The sequence below is a fragment of the Caloenas nicobarica genome, chromosome 2, assembly GCF_036013445.1.
Source record: "Caloenas nicobarica isolate bCalNic1 chromosome 2, bCalNic1.hap1, whole genome shotgun sequence".
NCBI lineage: Eukaryota > Metazoa > Chordata > Aves > Columbiformes > Columbidae > Caloenas > Caloenas nicobarica.
The window spans coordinates 123,052,721-123,075,413 of NC_088246.1; the positions used below are offsets into that span (position 1 = coordinate 123,052,721).

The 22,693-nt window shown below is 38.0% G+C and overlaps 1 protein-coding gene across 5 annotated transcripts in view; it reads right to left on the minus strand.

The window, feature by feature from the left end:
* ST18 (ST18 C2H2C-type zinc finger transcription factor) overlaps positions 1–22,693 on the minus strand; it is a 165,246-nt gene that overhangs the window by 21,701 nt on the left and 120,852 nt on the right. For 2 of the 5 annotated variants that reach the window (XM_065628046.1, XM_065628047.1), the window contains 7 exons: positions 21,562–22,359; positions 18,660–18,794; positions 16,790–16,880; positions 15,171–15,275; positions 13,571–13,776; positions 10,399–10,610; positions 1,725–1,970 (listed from right to left, as the gene is read on the minus strand). In XM_065628046.1, the coding sequence (XP_065484118.1) occupies positions 1,725–1,970; positions 10,399–10,610; positions 13,571–13,776; positions 15,171–15,275; positions 16,790–16,880; positions 18,660–18,794; positions 21,562–22,359 (1,793 nt within the window). The remainder of the gene's footprint in view (positions 1–1,724; positions 1,971–10,398; positions 10,611–13,570; positions 13,777–15,170; positions 15,276–16,789; positions 16,881–18,659; positions 18,795–21,561; positions 22,360–22,693) is intronic. The other 3 variants (XM_065628048.1, XM_065628049.1, XM_065628050.1) reach the window with 3 other exon arrangements.

The following is a 22,693-nucleotide window of genomic DNA, read 5'->3' on the forward strand; positions in this document are numbered from 1 at the left end:
CGGGTGTACTTGCTCGTCATGCCAAGTGAACAGGGAAAAGCCTGAGCCCTCAGCCTACTGCCTTGTGTCAAACCGTCTCTAAAACCTTGATAAAGGGGTCGTGCTCTCATTGCTGAGGTAATGAGCATCATCAGCCCCACAGAGGTGACCACAAAGGCCTCTTCAAGACAACCCAGCTGAGAAGAAATGATCCTCTGTGGTGCAAGCTGTTTCAGTGGTCACATTATGATAGACAACGCAGTGCTGACAGATTTTTTTTCTTCATTCAACTAAATTATCTTTTTGTTTCCAGGTGTTTTTGGAACTGGAGGCCTGGATCTCCTAACCTCAGCCCCAAATAGATTTAGCACTGTCTATGTCTTCTTGAAGTAACAATTTTGATATTTGAACAAAAGACAATTTTATAATAAATATCATGTTCAAATGTTGTCATTTGATATATAAAACCAAACAGGGAGAAAAGGTATTTGAAGTCACATGAAAACCCCAAATTGGGACATCTTTTAGTCTGCTTCAAAAAGCTATCACTTAGACTTGTCTATGTTAATAACAAGATTCTCTCTAATTAGTCTTTAAATGTGCTGGTGGTCCCTTCCTGATTTAAATGCAAACAATCCATATTCTGACAGTCAGACTCAAGAGAAACAAAACAAACAACAAAAAGCTCACCTGCAAAATAGAATAAGAAAGACAATAGAAGACTATGCTGCCTTCTTGCAAAGACAGGATAAACAGACACGAAAGAGCAAAATAGAAACAAAACCAAAATCAAGACAATTACCAAGTTCAAAGTGGCAGTCTAGATTAGCCATAAAAGTTGGAAAGTTATGAAATAAAAGTATTTGCTGAAATTTTAGTTGCTCATCTTTGTTCCTGCAACTGCATTTTCGAGTTTAGGGTTTTATATTTCCTAAGACAAGGTCAAAAGGGAAGACATCTTTATACTCTGTTTTTTTCTATGCTCTGTCCATATCAGATTAAAAATACCACAATTGGTGGAAATTATGTACATATCCTCTTGTGTTACTTGTTGTAATCAAAACCTCCAAGAACTTGTAACAACTTTCTATTTCTCAATTTGTACTCTCAGTCTGTCTTCTGGACCACTGGACCCACTAGTGAGATATAAGACCCACTGGCAGAAATTTATTGAACTATGTTCAATATAAAATAAAAAGTTTTCCACTGAAAGAATATTGCAGGCAACGTTCTAAGCATGCGTTTAAATGCTTAGACAATGAGTTATCTAGGATTATAAAGTATTGGTGTGGAAAATTATGTTTTGTTTCAGCATGAAAAAAACTGCCTCGGTTTGTTTTTGTTTTGTTTATTTTGTTTAGTGAGTTTTTTGTTTGTGTTTATGGTTTTCTTCCCCTCTCCCCTTCCCTTCCCCCCACTCCCAAGTGATCCCTATGTCATTTGGGTATATGTGCAACAGGACTGAGCCATTAGGAATAAAATTTAAAAAGCACTCTCTAATGGTGGATACCTTTGATTTCCTTATCTTAGAGATTTCTAGACATTCACAAGTAGGCTCCAAGAGCAAGATTTTTTTAAGTGAGTAGAGTTTCTTAAGCCACATCTGAGAGGGCATTAAAGCCAGCTCAATGTTCACAAACATCTGCCTGTGGATTGATTCATTTTAAACTGCACTGGATTGGTCATCCCAAAGACCATCATATGACCACTCATCCAAGGGAGTCACTCAGAAACTGAATAAATACCTCTTTTTCTTCTTCTTTTCTGCCATGGGATTTGCTGTAGTTGATGGGTGTATCCCAGCCTTCCTGTTCACAAAGAGCCTGGTAGAAGGCTGCATTTACCAGGATGCTGCTTGTTTTGAAAGGAGAAGAGGAAGGAGTGGGAAGTGCTGTGCTGGAAGAAGTGAGAGGCACAACTTTGTCTTGGCTTCGGTTCTTTTTCATGCTCAAATCCAGAGTGCCATTTTCATCCACTTCTATCTCAGCTCCCTGACATGCAACAGGAAACAGAGACATGTTTAGATATGGACATGGTGAGGCTGCAGCATAACCATGTGGTGCTTTTAAAGGATAAATATAAATGCACGCTTTTATTTAAATTTATCTGAATCTAAAACCAGCTTTTCGATTTATATCAGTTAATGTCCAACTCTTAGGCAGACTTAAGAGTAGCTTCAGTAATGGCATCCCTGCATCTCAGCTTAAACACAGTAAGTAGAATTTAAATAAGATGCCTCTAAACCATAACCTATACACCCTAAATCTAGTTTTATTTAAAAAAAGTTTAGCTTTAAATCTTCTTGATTTTTTTCACTCTTACAGAGAACTCTGACCCCAATTCACAGTTAAAAGCATTAATGCATTGTTTAGGTCATCAACAGCATTACTATTATACATCCTCCCTTCCCCCCACACCCCGGAAATATTACAACATCTGCATCATGTGGGAGAGGAGGAGGGGGGAAGAAATATGCCTAAAAGAATCTCAGTAGGATAAATTTTCATTACGGTTTTGTACATCACCCAAGACAGCATATTGCCTTAATTGTAGTTTGACTAGGTGAAAAAGGGACAGGTCTGCACTGAGAGCATTAGACTGGGAACCATAAGAGGAACTTTAGGAGGTTCTCCCTGATGGAGACCTTCAGCGTGAGTTAAAAAAGCCTTTGCTACCTGGGCAAGTACAGCAAAGAGCAGCCTCTGATTGCAGGGGCGTGTGCAGTCTGGGGAGAAACCCAACTTCTCTTTCCAGGCTGGGAGAAGCTCTCAGAGCAGCTCCTGCTCACAAGAAGGGGCAAGTGCTGCTCAGCTGTATAAGGAGGGGAGGAAAGCATACTTTTCTGCTTTGCACTGTCTGACCACAGGAAAAGAGTACAAACTCCTCTTAGAATGATGAGCTCCTGAAAGTGCAACTTAATAATGGAAGCAACAAAAACTTTCCCTTCAGGCTCAGTACACAACACTGCGTATTGACATATTGTGTATAAAGGGATGAGTTTAAGACTAGAAGTAGGGGAAGAGGTGAAACAGGTGGCTTCTGGAGAAGCACTTGATAGTCTAGTTCTGTGTGTCACCCTGAATAAGACTACAGAGATAAATAACAATGTCATAGATCTACACATGTAGAATGCTGTAATTAACACTGGTCTATGTCTTCCTGTTATTGTCATCACTACTATTTTTTATTTACATCACCACAAAGCTCAAATACCACTTGGGAATTTGGGGCTAGATATGTTAGGTGTTATATAACTGTAGAAGACAGTTGTATAAACCCAGATTGAGACTTCCTACTTTGAGTAAAAGTAAACTCCTAGTGAAAGCGAATCACCTAGACCCTCTCTTGTAAATGGAAATGAGACAGGTATGTCCAGGGGGCAATTTTTTCCATCTTCCTTAGACCTCTTCCTTAGGAAGAGATGAGTCACTGGCAGAAAGAGTACCATTCTCTTTCTTCCCATTAACCATTGGTCAATGATTTAATGAATAAAGATAGGGCAGTGAAACTTCTCCTTGCTTGAGGACCTTAAAAGTAGGTATGGTAAAACAAGAAATTCTTCCTTTGTGCTGAAAGTGTGACATGGCCACCCCTGTTGGACTGAAGGCACAAAGCTTCCTTCATGCAGCCTTGTCTTATACCACTGCCAGTGGTCACTCATTTAAGGGTAAAATGTGTCTGATGAAATCTTTTTAATCAGAAGGAAAATGTTGGTAGAAGATGAAAATTTAGGGCTCGATGATCTCTCCTCACTGAGGCATCCTGATGCCATTTTGTATCCATGGGCCTAAGACAGATGCCCACCTAGACTGAAGCACAAACAAGCCATCTGCTTGCCCCTGGTTCAGAAACTCAGGCACTTCTTATGTTTGCTTCTCCTGCATAGCAAAGTTCACATTTTCAATCATACAGCTTAAAGAGAGAGATGTTTTATTATATTTATGGGAAGTAAATACACTTCTAATATGTTCATACTAAGACGCTTTGGTTATATCTTTCTACCCCTTTTTAGTAAATAGTTTAATCTCCTGTGATAGTTTTAAGCCCTGAATTTGACAGTGCAGCTTATCCTGGATAATAACTTAGTAACCACAACATCTTAGGCCATCTGTATAATATCAAATACATTTTTATACCAGCATTAATAAACCTTAGTTACAAAAATCCAAGATATTAACTATATCAGTGCCAAGCGCACACTCCAGGATCTGACAATATAGCTCTGCCATGATCGCCTCAGTGTTTTTTGGCTTCATAGTTGATATGTAACTATAGCAATGAAACAGAGCTACAGTAATCAAATTTAATGACCAATGTAAAGTAAAACGCTAAATATTGTAGTTGCTGACATTTTTCATAATAAAAAAACTTGGGTTAAGTCTGCACAACCAACATTCACATAAAATTCCAGACCTCTGTGACAGATGGCTTAGGAAAGGAAGCCATGTGACTGGGCTGCAGTAGTTTTATAGTGCAAAACCCATAAATAGTGCAGATTCTCTGTCACTAACACAATATCAGCTACTCAGAAGGCAACAGCAATAACAAAAAGGACAAAAACAAATCAAAGTCCACTCCTCAATGAAACTGGATATGGAAAAATATCAGGAAATTTATTGTCTTTGAGAAACAGATACCATTAGCTGCAACAAGGAGCTCTGGCTGATAAACAGAACATTTACTAACGTGGATATTTAAAGGTTCCTCAGCACTTTCCTGAAATTCACACAGAAGTTTGGTTGTCCAACATGTACCTAATTCTGATCAGGGAAGGCTGGGTTGTGTGTTTGTGAAGTAGTGTACAGATGGGGTTTAAGCGAGCTCGCAGATGCACACAACAATTAAATATAGTCATGGAAAACTATCCCCTCTTGCCCATCGCAGGATGGATCACACGTTTACAGCATGGCTTTTTATTCAGATGGTATAAAAGAGCTATCACTCTGCTGCCTTCAGAGCAAACTCCAAATGGCAGAGCAAAAAGAGAGGATAGTCAGAGATATTGCTCCAGTTTTCATTCCTACTCTCATCCCACCCTCCTCTCAATATGTCTCCTTTGCTTGTTTTACCATGTTTAATTTTACATTAATTTTAAAATGGAGTTAAAAAGACAAAAATGGTAAATGGCAAAAAAATGCTAGAGCAGAGCTATGACATGCTGACAGAAAATGGCACTTACTATGTTTAGCTCAAACTTGTAAAGGCTATGTTCTCAGTGGAGGCAAGATCTTATTACTGTCGACTCTAGTGCATGTGTGAACAGGCCTATATTTATCTGTTTATCATGACATATTTTAAATATAGCTACCAAAACAATGTAAACTGTTCTGATTCTTCCTTGAAAATGTAAGCAAAATAAATTTGCAAATGTATCTTGTTATTTCCTAACTTATATTAGTTTGCAGCTATGTAAATCTTTGGATCCTGATTTTGGTCTTATTTACATTTGCCTTTACACTGGTGTAAACCGTGAAAAAAATCCACTGAAGCAATGAAGAAAAATCAATGAGAGTGAGAGAATACACATGGTAATTAAATTCAGGTTACTCTTGTCTACTCCCACATCAGCGACAGTGTAATCATCCCCACAGGTTTTACATGCAGCTGCAAAAAGGACTCCAGAATAAAAAAAAAAATGAGAGAAAAATGACTGAAGCATATTTTCTTTATTCCAGGATCTATTCAGTGAAAAGATAAGGTACAAGTAGTACTCTGCTATGAATATCTACCTAAAATCAAGACTAATACAAATCTGTAAACAAAAACCAGTCTCTATCCTCTTCAAGTGCTTTGCACTTTAAAGTAAAGCTTTTTCAGCCTCCTTTATTTTATGACATAAATATTACAGAATATTTTCTAGTATGTTATTAAGTCTTGTCCTTAAAACTGAGCTACATCAGCTAGGACAATAAAGGATGTTGGTTTTTTGTGACAAATTACTTCTGCATTTTTTCGTATGCTTTTGGACCATCTGATCTCTCACAACATTTAGTACTCTGCAGTGTGTCTCCAGTCATGATTACAAGTTAAGCTTTATCTCATGGCTGGATCAGAAAGAGTGAATTATTGTGTCTGTATGAATCTTATTTCAAACGTGACCTTAGGGATATTGTATCATTACATATAAGGGGTTTTATGTATTCTTTGGCTGGCATCAGCCATACAATTTAGTACTAAGTCCAAAGAAACATTATCAATGATTTTGCATTACCACTAGCAGTTCAGTCTAGTTTGGAAAGCTCAAAAGAACTCCCGAGTTCTGGTATTGGGAGTAACTCTGAAACTACTATCTTGCCATGTATAGGAATACTATTCTAAATGCAACTCCATCCAAAAAAGCACAATCTTTTCTATTCCCAGCCAATAAAACTACATGCACCTGGTCCTCAGTTCTTCAGGCCTAAATTTAAGCAACTGGGTTCTTTTGCAGCAAATTAAAAGACTAATCTGGGTCAAAATAAGAAAACTTGTAACTGCTCAGCAACATCTGTGACAAAACCGAAGTCACAATTTCATCCTAGAGCAATTCACGAATTAAAAAAAGCTAGCCAAGAATGTACTCAAGGAGCAATATGCACAGCAGTATAACTGGATGGTACCTAGTGATATTCTTGGCCAATTTTTCATCCTGTATTTAAGTTTTAAGGTATTTGTAGTAAAGGATTGCCTGACAAATGTGCTGAGTTCTAAGTACATTGTAAAAATAATTGATGTAATTATCAACATCATCAATATTCAAGAATGGAAACATGATGTATTTTTGTTCAAAACCAGAATTTGAACTTTAAAGGTTTTTAGCAAATGTCATTTTTTGTTTTCTTTCAAGTCATAGTGCGCATATGCCATTTTGTCTAAACAGGTGGGAAAAACACCAAAACAGTCAACAAAATATTTGGCAAGCAGTAGTGATGAAGATACAGATAAACTGTATTGATTGCAGCTACCTCTGTGAGATGCAAATGTGGTGAGGGCTGTTAATAGGGAAGATCCCTGGATACTGTGATGATGTAGGCTCTTGCACTGTGCTAGAATCTTCAGGCTAAGCCTTCAAGGGGACTCCTTCTGTTGACTTCAACGGGAATTGAATGAAGCTACATAAACTGCAAATCAAATGCAACCAGGAGACTGATTTGGGGTACTGACCTCATGAGAATTGGCTGATCAGGATTATATTCAGAGGAACAGTTTACTACAGTCCCAGGTGGACTCTGAATGGCTCAGGCAATGTAACATTAATGTGGTGTTAATTATTTTGAAAACAGCATCATCAAGGTATCCAATGACCTTAGCACTTAGTATGCAGCTGATAGATAACTCATAGAGAAAGCTTAGGATCCATTTTACTGCCAATTTCAGAATAATTTTTTTCTTTACTTAATTTATAAGTCAATAATTTTAATATTTGGCAGATCACCTTTGTACATTAGATCTCTTTGGAAGTTTTGCTTACCAATGGATTACACACTGACAGTGTGTAATCTGATTTTTCTACCTTTACTACCCTTCTCTTTTTTTTTTTTTTTTTTTTTTTTTTTGCTTAGACTCTCCCTTTTTGACTTCTATGTAAAGATTGTGAGATATATTTGAAAATCCATTAAATTAATGAAATTTTGAACTGTGCTGTAAAAATGACCTTTTCATTTAAGCGTTATCTATGTTTACACAAAAATGGTCAACATTCAGGGTAAAATATACAACTCCTACTAAAAAATGAACAACTCTCTGGAGGTCAAGAAATAAAATTTGAGAGACAGAAAGATAAAAAATATTACTTTGAGAATACACTTGTGATAAAAAATGTTTTGGTGTTTTCCCTACCCATTTAAGCCAGGTGACGCATGCCTTGTGTGAATAAAAACAAATGACACTGGCTTGAAATGTTTGAAGTTCTGTTTGTAAAACTTAGAAGCACAATATTTTTACAGCTCTGACAATTGTGTAACTCGCAAAGATTTCCTGCAAGTCCAGGACATCTGCTGTAGTCCCACAAGCCTTTGCTCTGCCACCACACTGCCTCCCACCTGCAAAGTGTCATGGGAGGCTGCCTGATGCTCATCTAAGAGCAAACATCTTTACAAGTCAGGAGCTTTGATCTGCTAATGTGTGGAGGATGCTAATCAGGTGTTCCTAGGCAAAGGAACCAAGGAAGGTGGCAAGGGGCAGGGCTGAGAGTACAATACTATGGGGCTCTGAACACAGCCATCCCACACAAGTATTTTCAGACCTGATGAATGTGTTTGCCATCAAGAGCAGAAAAAGGAAATAATTAACTCCCTAATCATCTGTTGATGCTACATTATTTGAGTCCAAAGACTGATAAAGTCTCAAGAGAAGTTTTTATTGTCTAAAAATGTGTAAAATAATCTAACAGTTAAACATTTACCTTTGTGGCCAATATTAGCCACAAAACAATTCAGAAACATTGATAAATAGTAGTGAAAATAGCCTTATTTTTAGCTTCATATTTTAAAATAAGAAACCATGTTTATTGAAGTGAGTCTGGTGATTTATTTCCACAATTTTTTGTTTGAATCCTCTATGATAGAAGTAATAAATAGCCCAAACCAAAGGAAAATGGGTTTTGTTTAGTTTTGGCCACCAAATCTCTTTGAGGCTTACTTGTCTGTGTTCTGGCCAGAAGCTAATTTTGATTCTTCTGTCAGATGTTTTGTAGCAGTATGCCCTCCAGAAAGTCTGGCAAAAGTGGAGGCAGGCAGATAGCGAGGTATGCAGGTGATTTTCTTTTAGACTGGATTCCTGGCTGTGAAAAAGAAGCCAGCTATGTGCCTCAAGTGTCCCTTCGTATCATTACTATTATGTTCACTTCCATTCAAACCTTCCCTATGATTTGGCAACTGTGAAGCAGGTATGGAGGAGAAAATCTTTGGGTTATGCCTGGTCCCTTTACTGCTCTTTTCTGGCAAGAAAGGTTTATTGCTGAGGTCAGCCAAAGGCTGCGGCAGCAATTTAATCCAGCCATTAGAATCAGTTTCCATTTCCCTGTTAGAAGTCTCTGTTGAAGACTGGTGGAAGCAGCTTTTTGCAGCAGATACCAGGCATGGATCTGTCTTCTGGGAAAGGTTCTCTGAGCAATATTTGGAGCAAATAGTACCTGAGTTGCAGGAGACGCGTGTCCACACACACTCTAAAAAGTCTGCCTCGTGGCACCTCCCTACATCGGCTTCAAGATTCAAGATTCCACAAGTAGAAATCAAAGGCAGCAAAGTAGGAGACACCACTCTGCGAAGGCTCAAGGCTTGGAATACATAACAAAGCATTGTTCTGGTGGTAAAATTAGTGATTCCACAAAAAAAGTAATCAGTAACATCTTAGCCATGGTCAATGAAGGCTCAACCAAATTGTAGATCAATAGCTGTGGAAGCCAACTCTAGCCAGTCCGGCAGAGCAACACAGACTTGCAGAGAAATAGGTCATCCGTCTTTTGGAGCATACATCATGACTTAGAGTCTTACAGCAGAAACACACCTGCTACTTTGTGTTATGATAAATATACCTCTTCTCACTCCCCAATGATTTCTTCTCAAGTTCTTGTAATGGCATCCTCTCATCTATACAAAGCTTTCAAAAATTGCATCACAGTGGAGCATGTGTGACTTTAATACAAATAATAAACAACAGTGCTCCCACAACCACGGTCATTAGAAAAGAATCTTGTCTATTTTCATCAGCAGTATAATTCTATGTAATGGCACAGAAAATAAGGCTCATAGCTCACACAGTTCCATTTGTAAATCATAAAGATCCGCGAGGAAACACAGAGCAGAAACCAAAACATGAAAGCCACACAAGCATCTATGATATTAGGCAGCTTTCCATTATGACAGACTTGCCCAAATTATGTCTCTCCAAACACTGTGGGCCTGATTCTCCTCTCTTGCCAAAAGAAAGTAGAATTTTACCAAAGTCAGTTGTTTTTTCCCTCCCTGCACATTGTCAAACTGTCATGAGCTCCAAACACAACAGACTCAATAGGTGTAGTTCTGTTCCATTGCTACCAAAATATCACCTTGATTTATCATATGATTTTTTAAATCAGCCTCCAAAACGATCACTTATGGCAGGTTTCAGAGGGAAGCAAATTCCCTCTTCAAACAGATCTCACTAATTAACCACCACAGATTTTTGCTGGATTTCAAATATCCTCCTTTTTTCCTCCCACAATACTCCCCCCTTGTATTTAGGGCTCAATTATGAAAAGAGTAACAACATAATTCCTGCTATTTATTTATTTTTATCAGAACTGGTCACTACATTACTGAATTTTCTCTGTCTCTCTTCAAAAGAGCATGCAAACAGAAGCCTCCTTTTTGGGGATTTAATGCAGTCACTAACATGAAAGACAGTTTATTCGCACAGTTCAGTAGCTAGCACACCCTCCAGGTTCTTGGACTACCCTACCTTGGCAGACAGACTCTGTGGTTTGCTGGAGAGGATCTCTGCTGCTTCCCTGCAGCGGGTGGAAAGGTTCAGGATAGCAGCAGCTGCTGCTATGTGGGTGTCTTCACTACATTGACCGTAGCTATAAGAGTTGGCATGGCAAGGGCTCTGTGTGTGGGCGCTAGCACTAGGCAGTCGATTAGAAAATTTCACTGGATTTGAAAAATGCTTTGCTGTTGAAGAGAGATTTGATTAGCAATGGCACGTACGAGATTTTTTCCCATTAAATAGTTTTCTTTCTCAGGCTACATTTTCATACATTAAAATATTCAAAGAATACATTTTAAACAATCCATTTCCTATCGGCAGTAAGGGTGTGCTGTAAAAATGGCTTCAGAAACATGTTAATTTATTTTTTACTTGACAAATACACATCTTTCAACAAAGCATCTGAGGCTTTTACTCAGATTTTACTCATTCTTTACTCAGGCATTAAAAACAATGATGTCCAAGGAAAGACTGAACAAGCATTAGTGTGTTATTCATCTGGACATGACAACACTGGTGGGTAAATTTAATTGTAAATGTATCTTTAAAAAGGCTTCCTCTTGGAGCTCTGTTGTGTAAAAAAACAACAGTGACTTGTCCAGTCTTAGCTAAAACAACACTGCTTACCCTGTCTAAATGAATAAATCTGTCTAATGTTGGCTATCATTTGCAATAATACACAGGTACAAAGAGTTCAGTCGAGAAAGAAAAATTAACAGGTGAACAGAAAAGCACTTTCACAGACAAAAGTGGTGTGTGTGGTTCTTTGTTTTCTGCTCCATCAGCAGCACTTACTCTAAAACAGTTGGAAAGAAATCTCTCTGCTCTGGGTTTTGGAGCTTGAGATGTCATTAACAGTTGCAGGAAAAACACAACACCACGATTTCAGCTCTTAGGAAGCAATAATCACCTCTTTTGTCTGTAGCTCTCACAGTGTCCTACAAAGATAAACTAAGCAAAATCCAATTTCTCAGCCTACACCCAGATACACCAAGAACATTTCTGCGTATGGCCATCTGCTCACTCCATAAAGATCTGAGCCCCGAGGCTCTGGATCTCTTTGGATGTAGAGCTTTGGCTGAGTGCATTTCGATACTAAGACCTACACAAGACATTGGAGAACTCTTTCCTCATCTTCCTCAAACTTGAGATGCCTGAAGAGCAATGCTTGTTTGTGTGCATTGACTGTAGCTGAATGCCATATTCAGTTTTTCTAAGTACTGGAGGCATCTCAGTAGAACAATACATAAAAGCCTCATGATTAATTTCTCCCTTTCTCCAGTGCAAGTGAAAAAGGATTTATCTACCCTGCTTTAAAACTGTAGCACAAGCAAGAGGGTCTACAATTTTAGCAGTTACTACAGCTAACTTCAAATTATATTTAAAGAGCAAAAAAGTGCATTTTCCATTACCAACCCTAAAACACTAGAAAAAAAAAAAAAAAAGGCAGTCTATGAAGGGTGCGTGTTTTGTGAACAAATCAAGTTTGTAAACGCAGAATTCACAGAGGGCTAATGATGAGCTTTTGGCAAGCTACATATTTACATAGAACGCTGCACCAATCACTACATCATCAGCTTCTTATTGCCAACTTTTGTATATCTGCATAGTTAAAGCACTCACCTGCTCTTTTACTTTCACCTTTCCATTAAAATAATAGCTACACACTGCAATCTTTGCAAGAACAACAAGCTGTAAACTTCAGCCCTGATATACATTATACATAAATTGCATATGTATGGATTTGCATTTGTATAAAAACATTTCAGTCACTCTTTCCTTGAAATGAACCTGTGAAATAGACATACATCTGTGCAAAGAGACAGCTAATAGGGAATATTCAATTTTACAAACAAAATTGGAAAATCTGCCACCCAAGAAGCTGGCAATGAACATATTTGCTTTCATTTGAACAAGCCTATTTTCCAGGCCAGATAAATATCTGTTATTCATTTGCAATTTTAAATAGGGTATTTATATATATACACAAACACATAGACACCTACAAACATAGATATATATGTGCGTGTGTACTCATACACAAACAAATATCTAAATACATAAATTTTATAAATATATAAAACATATATAATATAGTATCAGAAATCTATTATACCACATTTTATTAGTATATATGCATATATAAATTTTTCTGCTTTTCTCTTCACCTTACTATAAATATTGTCCTTTGCTGGGATAAACAAAATGCAATTTGTTTTCATTTTTGTTTTCCTTTACTAATTTTTTTGTCATGAACAAAAGAAAAAACAACTAAATAATCTTTCGTCACATTATTTTTGATCTGTTTTCTTCTAAACCAAATCTGGTGTAATGAAACACTTTTTTTTTTTTTTTTTTTTTATGTTTCCCTCATGGCAACAGAATTGTTTGTTTCTATGAACTAAAGACTATTTTACAATGGTCAATACAATGGCAGAGTCCTGCTGAAGTTTCCCATGCAAGTTATGAAGAACATCTGCAATAAATAATCACTATTTGCACTGTGGTATCTCGTTTGTAAGGAGTAGTACCTCAGCAAATCCAAAAGTGATGCAAGCAGAGGAATCTTGATAACAATTTGATGCTTTGGATATGTCTGTACTACAAATAGATGTAGTACAGAAATATGAGATATTGAAATAAATTCGATCCAGGCCTGGAAGTAAAGCAGCCAACACACGTGGTCATCTACCTGTACTGATGCATCTAAAAGGTATCTGAAATGCCTTTCGAAAACTAACTTGGATTTCTCTGTGCTACAATTCATATTCATTACACCTTCTGCAGACACACTCCATGGGACTTCTCATGGCAGCATCTTATCACATAAAGATATCACTGTTTAGCCAAGGTTGAAAGTAACAGATAAGACATAAACCATCCCTTTTTACTCCTCTTGTCCCCTGATAGTTGCTTTTTCTTAAAAAAAAAAAAAAAGTAAACCTTATAGTGATGATATATAACGTTCTAGCAAACTAGTGATTATGTTTAGTGTCCTGGCCACAAATGTTTTAAAATGCTTCCTACAGAGATTTTTTATTTTTTTTTTAATTTTAGAAGCTTGAAAGCAGAACAGGCAAAAGAAAAAAAATAAGTCATTGACATTTTTCCCATTTTCCAAGAGATAATCAAATTTCAAGCTTACATTCAAAGAACTGGGGTGTTTTTCGTCCATGTGTCACAGGTGCTGTTGTGCGTTTGCCAAAGACTTGTGCATCAAAGCTGGCATAATCAAATGGTACTTTCCCAAGCTTCTCCTGTTCTTTCGTCAGGGTGGCTCTGGAGGAGGTTACTGGCTGTGAAGTTCTGTAATTGTACTGAGATACCGCAGGCTGCTTTGCTAAATTTGTCCTGAAGAGAGAAGGAAAAAAATGAATGAGAAAGACAATATCTTTAAATAACATTTTCTTGAAAAACAGGATACAGTTGCATCTCAGTATTAGAAAGTGTGCTGTTATCACATGTAAAACTTACCAGTAGGTGTATACAAGAAATAGATAACATAAATATGGTGGCTGACTTAATAGTCAAAGAGTACTCTGACTTCACACAAGTTCGAAGCTGAGGACATTGAAAAAGTCTAGTATTCTCTAGTAATAGTGTGGGCTATTTACAAGAAAGATACTGATTTACTTCTAGAGTACCACTGTAGCATGGTGTTTTCTTTATTTCTAAAAGTTGTCTGAAGTTTTGCTTGTCAAAGGATTTGTAGTTTTATGGATCACTATTGTTCTCACTTTACTACAAGTGAGAATGGTATAAATATAATATAAGATGATCCAAAATAATTGCCTCTGTTATTTGGGAAGAATGAATGATTTATGATGTATTATTCCATTTAGTTATTGTTCAGTAACTACTTGTCTTTAGTAATTTCCTAAGGACTTTTCATACGTACAGTTAAGGCACGTGCAGTTGGAAGACACATGGACATAATATTCTGTAATGGCTCTGAAGGAACCATTACAGCTGATCGTGTCAATAATCCACAAACTAAAGTGTCCCCAAATAGACCTGAATATAATAGGTCGTAATGGCCGTAGTGCCAATGATGTGCAAATTATGCATGTCTGTAGGGTCCCTATATATCTCAAACAAAATACAAATGCAAATAAAAAATGTTTCCCCTTTTTGATGCCTTTATATAAATGAGAAATTAAACTAATTAAACCAATAAAATAAAGAAACTCAGAATATGAATTTTTCAATGATGGGGAAACAGAATGAGCAGAGTTCTCAACCCTTTCAGATAATATAATACTTGATCACTGGAAGATTCCTCTGAAATGAATCAGAAAATAAAGGAGGACTGAACTGCTAAAAGTGCAATAAGGTTAAACAGATCTTGAATCAAGCTTCAGTGGCCAAAATATTGTAACAAAAGAACAGTTTTTGAAAATTGTTTAAAGCATTTCAGCAAAATTGGAGATATGGTTTACAGGAAAAAGACATTTGAGAACCATTGATTAAGCTATTTGTGTTGAAGTAAGATTTAGTAGAATATATTTGATTGCATTTCAAAAAATGGGTCTGTTGTCTTTAACGCCAGCCACATGCACAAGAACCAGCAGAAAGCTGCTTGTTAATTTTGTGATACGGTCAAGTTATTTAGCTTTGCAGCTGTTTGTCTTGGAAAACTGAGTTACCTCTGTAGCTAAAATCTGAAATAAGGGAAAGACCTGAGGACTGATCAATATAATTGGTGCAGAAATACTTTGGAAAGACCAGTTTGTGAGGGCTCCTACCTGTGAGTCTGATCATGGCACTGCCCAGCTTTTGGAGACTCGAGCTGGTTCTTTTCCTGGGACATTGCCAACTTTTCAGCTGCAGCGATTGGACAACCAGAAAGGCTGTTTAAAAACAAGGTGACGAAAAGAAAAGGAAGAAGAAAAAAAGAAAAAAACATTAAAATGAAATCATAAGCAAGGGAAATGTGTGCTCCGGAACCCAAAGACTTTGAACTTCCCTGGTGCCCTGTGCATCTATGGGAGCTGCTGCTATTATAGCACAGATATGGCTGTTTTTCAACCTGTAATGCAAAACTGTGAAATCCATGTATTGGAGGTGATATAACTGGAAACTGAATCATGTAAGAGTTTTCCACAGTTCTGCTTTGATGTTTTGTGGCTGGCAAGACACTAGTAAATTTTTTGACAAATGACATTTACTTTGTCAGCTAAACCATGCATATAAGCCTCGTACTGATTAAAAGGAAAGTGAATTTGGGGAAAAACAGGGCTATGTGAAAGGCTGCTAGCAAATAACATATTTTGTGATTTCAAGTTGTTTGTTTGTTTGTTTGTTTGTTTTTCCTGTTTGCTTTATTAGGTTAGAAGATGTTTTCTTATCCTATTCGTTACTCACTTATGTTACAGCTGATGTGCTACGAAGATGGCTGAGGATTTAAAAAAGGAAACACACTGAAAAAATATTTACTGGTTCTTTATATATTCTTGTAGATGAGCTCGTGATCTCTCTGGTAAAGACTACAGATAGTAAACCAGTATGATAACCCTTGATTTTGCTGTCCTCATACAACAACCAATCAACCAATTGATCACCAAAAAAAGAAAATCCCACCAAAAAAGTCAGTTTTGAAAATTTTCTGTCCCAAGTTTGATTGTAAGATTGACATTATATTTTTTCCAGAAGAACTATAACAGAATATTTTGGCTTTCTGGCTTCCAGTAGAAAGCAGTCCTGACAAGAGCCATGCTGACAGCACTGGCTTGCTGGAGATGGAGCGCATCGGCTCTCTGCCCCACCTGCAGCCCAGCTGTGATTCCCCAGCTGCCTGTCTGGAAGGGTTTTCTGAATTTTACTTTCTCCCTGCAGGCGGCGAGTTAAACAGACAGGAGTGTTCCAAGCAGGGAGATGACATTTCTGAGGGTAATAAATTGAGTTAGTTTTTACCGGAATTCTAAGGTGTTCCACTTAAAATTTCCTGTTTTGTTAAAAGGGAATGTGCTTTGATGTGAAGTTCCTGCCAAAGACTACCACATATGGGGTACAAAATGAAGAGGCTTTAGTTTGCACTAGGTTTTCTAACTGTAGCAATAATAATATATTTGTTCATTCCTACCCCTTTTACATGATAGTGTTTCAATGTGAAGACTGTAATGAAATTGTTGTTTGAAATCTCATCTGTGAAAAATACTAGTGGAATTTGCCATCCTCAGTGCTGCAGCCATTTTTTATATAATGAAATTAAACACAATTATTTGGTTATAAATAATATAGGCTACCCTTGCAGTTTGTAGGAATTCTGCAGCATAGTACATAGCATCTAATTCAAAGATGTGCCCATCAATTTACTCCCAAGTGCATGTTAGATTTTAAGCAGACAGGAACTTTTCCAGCCTACCTTCTGTGCGTGTTGCGATTGCTGTTGACATGTCCTCTTCCAGTGCATCCTGGGGTTGGGCACTTTAAAACATTTTCATGCATGGCAAGAACTAAATGGGAATAAGAAAAAAAAAGTTATAATGGCATGCATCAACTAAAAATACATATATTAAAAATATGAACTTTTTTCCTTCAAACTCAGATTCTTAATGCTGTCGCATTTTGGCTACAAAAGAAAAGAAGCAGCAAAGGACCTACAGTACAGCAAGGCCAGTTTATCCCAACGTTGTTATAGTGTGGCTTCCCACATGTACATCATTGTTTCTAGAGACTTTAAAAGAAGAAAGGTGGAGGTTGGCAAGGATGTTGTATCATGAAGCCCTTTGCCCACTGACCCATACATCACTAACACAGTCAACTAGAAAAGGGAGGTCACAGAGGAACTCTGTGCCACTCGGTTGTGCTACATATAGCTGCAGCCCTCAGGTACAGGCTTTTTATGCCTTGCACCTGAGTAAGATGATCTGATCTGAGCCCTGATGATTTGATCTTTGAAGTCTGATACCTCCTGATCATCTGAGCTGTGCCAAAACTGCTTTAGAACAATTGGTCATGCTCCCAAGCAGCAACTTACACTCCCAGCAGTGGTTACAACTTCTTACATGTACATTTCTTATGCCTTTTGATGTGGATCATCTTTACTAAGACTGAGATGTATGTCTGCATTAAACAGAATATGTCTTTGTATGTCTGTCCTTCATGACTTCAGTACTGCATTACCCCTCTGGATGCATAGTGCTTTAAAAAGGCTGACTGTTCAGTCAACTGGTTTATTCTGTCAGGAACCAAATTACACACACATACACACACACACATTTTATTTTATTTTTCACCCAGGACAGAACACATCTGATTGGAAGAGTGCTAATTAACAAGGACTTGTTAGTTTTAACTTTTTAGAAAGTTATTGTTGCCAAGGCCTTCCAAATGCAGTGCCCTGCATAACTCAGCAGATGTTTCTATAAATATACTTTAGTATCAGATTTTAAAAGACAGAGAGCTACAGTTAGGAACAGGACATTGGTAAAGTGCAAGCATCCTTTTAATTTGTTATCACACATGCCACACAAAAACCAATCTGACTAACTAGGTTGTTTAAATGACTAGTTTCACATTAGGTTTTGGCTTATTATGGAGAATTTAATTGCATCACGTTGCAAGATTACACATATACACACACACAAACCAATGTAATCAGATCAGCACAGTTAGAAATAGGCAAAGAAATTCAGGCTAGACTGGGCATAAAAGGGTTAGCATGATACAGTCATACAAGAGAGACATGCTGTGGACCAACACTGGGATATACTGATGGAATAACCTTTTTGAGCTCAGTGATAAGAGGAACACTGGAAACGTCTCTGAATAAGCACGCCCAGGCCTCTCGGTTATTGGCAATGAAAACCAGCAGCTTTGGTGTGTGATTACGGCAAATTGGGTCAGAGATCTGAAACAAGCAGGTGATTTCTGTGCTGCATGCATTAGCCAAAGGCAGGGGCAAGCAAGATCTTGAAGATTCATAAGACTGCAGCGTGCAGGTCTGCTGGCAGGGTGGGGATAGTTTGGCTCAGATTTTATTCTTCCCCGGCCACCTGAGGAACCTAGTGCTGTTTGTTATGCTACTGCTGAGGAGTACTTGAGCTTCACAAGTATAGGAAGTAGGACCGCAATTAAGAGCTGGAGGGCAAAGAAAGTGCCATGGCCCTTCTCTCAGTCTTGTTCTGCACTTTCACCCAGAAAAAGTGGGTTTCATTTCCAGCTTGAGTACACACTACCCACAATACTGGGCCAAATCCAGTTATTTTTGACTACAAGGTGATGATACTCACTTTCTAGTGGCACTCTAACTTTATGTGGACAGCCCGAGAGACTGCGGTGGTGAGGGTACAGCCCAGTCACGTGCCCTGTGCCATCACATCCTGGGATGGGACATTTGGTCTCTCTCTTTTCAGGCCTGGGTGAATCTGCAGAGAAATCAGATAAGGATTTTGTTTGGCTTTAGCCCTTTCTGCACTCAACTGAGCGATCCTAGGAGAATGATACTCTCTATTTTGTACTTCAGATGTAATTCCTACACAAAGTTTTAACAGAGATGTATGTGATTTAAGCATCACTTTAGGTTTTCACACTGTGGCCTTTAAACAATGGCTCCCCTCTCCCAATATGCCATTTATGTGCTAAACTATATAGCATTAGGATTATGGTGTCATTTATTCCATTCAGAGCCTCAAACAGGACAGAAGCCACAATCCAGTAAGCCAGAAAACTGGCAGCATCAGCCAACAGCAAGATATATAAAAGAATAAATAAAAAAGCAGAAACAATCTTTTACTCTGTTAATGTCAGATTCCAGGAAGCTGGGACAACCAAATAAAAGCTGAGGTGTGAAACAAACAAACAAACAAACAAAAAGCATTTCAAACCAGAAGCCTTTCCTTAAATATCGCAGATCTCTAGGCTGTAGGTTCTTTGTTAGGGAACTGAATACATGCCACTTTACATTTGAGAGGCAAGGCAAGCAGCTCCCTCTGGTACACATGGCAATGCTGCTTTGTGGAGCAGCCCACAATGACAGTGAAAACATGGAGCAGCCGATACCCTTTCAAAAGCGAGGTCTCAGCCCAGCCTCACAGCTACCACTCTGGAATGGCCACAGTGCAATCCCAATTTTTGTTTCATGCACCTAGAATTGTGCAAGAAGCACTGGTCAGAAAGCCTTTATTTGATTTCCAATGCAGGATCAAAAGTCTGGGTGAGAAATGGGCGAATTTGAGTCCAGAAATTCTCTTGTGAGAAATCTGGAGGAAGTGGCCGCATAAATTGCTGAGGATGGTTTTAGCTCCCTCTGTGATTGGCTGCCAACAGCATTCAGTGCTGGGGGAGAAAACAGCTGCAGCCAGCACAGGCAGCAGCCTCCTTCAACCTCGATTTGTTGGACTGCAAGGTAGGATGTGCTCAGGGACACAATCGCCAGAGACAGCTGAGGGTTAAACTTCTTGGCCAGACTTCAGGTAAAAAAAAAAAATAAAAAATAGGGAGGAAAGAAAATAAGGCTGAGCATCAACAGGAGACCACATGCCTTTTAGAATCACTGCAAATAGAATGTGCTGCAATAGTGGACAGAAAATAGAGGGAGCTTGAAATATGATTTAATTTTTTACCCCACTAATTAGAAAGGTTCATCATTAAAAGATGGAAAAATATAAATTTAAGCCATTTTTTTCCAATGTGGAATCCAAGAGAGAAAATTAAGAGCTGATGGATTTCATGGTAAATTTTTCAAAAATAAAAAAGTTAATAATGTAAAGTGAAAAATTTTTGTGCCTGATACTAAATTGCCTAAAATCATATAGTGTTTATATGATCTGAACAAAATCTAGTTTGTTCATCCATGAGCATTACCTCTTAACTGACCTGCAAACTACAGCTAATAATAATAGGAGGCAGATCAGGAAGGGTCAGATTCTGCTATGCTTACCATCACTGCTCCTTCCTATGTGTGCTGTGAGAAAATCACATTGACTCCAATGTAAACCTGGTGAACATAGCTAGTCTCAGGATAAGAAAAGGTATCTATAAAATTCCTGCATATACCATAGTCATCTGAGCAAATAAAGATTCATGTAGTTTAGCAAGGAGGTAGACTAATACCTTGCATGCACAGCTTGACATGCTAATGAAAAGACTGCTTGAGACAGAAAAATGAGATGCATGCATATTCTTCCCAAATACCGCAGGAAATATTCTATAGTTGCAGCTCCTAAAAAACTTGTCAGTTATCTTATACACTAAATACTTTAGATAACTAAACTAGTGTAATATTTGCAATGTACCCAGGAACTACTCTAAAGTAACACTAGGAGTACCAAAGTAAATAATCTATCAAAAGCAGAAATTGCAGCAATGCTGGGGTGACCTCAGTATATTTGGAAGCCCAAAAAGAAAACTCAAAGGACAGATGAATTTATTGTTACTTGCTGCAGCAGGGACTGTGCTCGTAAAATGACATCTCTTGATGTTCTGTAATTATCCTCAATTGAGGAGTTTCATAGCAGACAGACCAGTTTATAAATCAAACCCAAATCTTTTAAATCTCCACTTCTGGAAACCTGATTAAGTACCGAAAACGGAGCAATGTTCCTACAGCTTTGCAGGATGTTGCAAACCATCAGAAATTATAAAGATTTTGGAACTTACTGGTAATTCTGCTGATGGTGAATGAGGCAGAAGAGCATGGCTTGTGCTTTCTTGGCTCAGAAATGCTGGCTGTAGCTAAATATAATGTTGATACATGAAGTAGACCGAACTGAGAAAACACATGGCTTAGGAATTAGGCGGTATGTTTGGAAGAGGCCAGCTTTTCACTCTAACCTTTCCTTAAGCACTGTTTTAATGTCTTCTCTTTTGGCTGCTGAAATTTAGGAGGTATGTATTAGCGCCCTATGAAGGAGGAGGTAGAGGAGGAGGAAAAGGAGAAGGAGTATCCGTGCCAGCTACACAACCCTTTTAGTACCCATTACTGATCATTTCACATAGCGGTTTGGCAGGAAGCCAAGTACCTAGCGTTTAACCTGGTTAGATGCAAGGCACTAGTGTGAAGGTACATAATTAACAAAATTACCAGCTAAATTCCAGATTCTTTACTGTTGCTATAAAACCCAGCTCAGAATACTCTATCAATCACAGGATAAATGCTTAAGCCAGTAAGAACAGTCAAAAATACTTCCTTACGTTTGTTGCTAAATATCTGTCTCCCACCAATGTCGGTAACTTTGGTTTGTCTCCTTTCCCCTGCTAGATGCTCCAGAAGAAATCTATCCAGTTCCTTGTAGGTGCTGTGGAACACATGCCCCTGCTCTGCCTGCAGAGCGATTGCTTGTTCTAGCAAACTCAAGTTCCCTTTTGTTTTGTCCAGCTCAACTGACACTTCTGTGATTTCTGACAGGCACTCGTTGTCATCTTCTTCGCTTTCAGGGAAGGGATTCTGAATTCTTTTCTCAAAAGGATCTGGGTGAGACTCCTGGGGTGCTCTTAGTTCTGTTTCTGAGTCACAAAGTGTTCCACAGGGGCCAAAATCTACCTCTTCCTTCTTAATTTCTGGGACTTCCAGGATGCTAGGCTGATTACGCTCTACCATGTACTTCAGAGTTACAAGGGGCTTTACACTAGTTTCTTCCGAGAAATTAGAGGAGCTGTCCCACTCATTGTCCATAGTTTCAGAGTTACTTTCATTTTCCTCAGATGAACAGTATTTTGTGTCAGAAATAACAGTCTTTGCCTTTCCTTCAGCTGAGTTAATCACATAACATTCATCAGTGTCATCACTTTCTGTTTTTAAGGACTGAATGCCACTGTCATCCAGATTTTCAGCCACTGTTCGACTGGGTGCATCTTTTGCTAATTTTCCCTTGTTCATCAAAGATGTGGCCACAGCATCTTGATAGCTGGAGTAGTTATCTTTTCTTTGACTGGAATTTTCATGCCCACCTGGATGAGGGGTTTCCTCAGATGATTTTGGAGTACTTTCCTCTGCATGACAAAAATGCAAGAGAAAAATATGTAAGAATAACTGTGTTTTGTGTCTGGTAGAAGTGATATGAAGATATTTACTTACCAATTGACATTTCTTTACACAAAAGCCCTTCTGAGATTATATCTACTTTATATTATAGCTCCAAAACTATATTAGAAATAAATGTCACCATTTTTCACTGATGCTGAAGACGTATATTATTTTAGAACACATGCACATCTGTATACATTCATTTAAATATGTGCCATATATAGATAGATACTATACATATACACACAGTCTACATGATATTTGCATATAATACATACAAGTACATGCAGAAATTAAAAT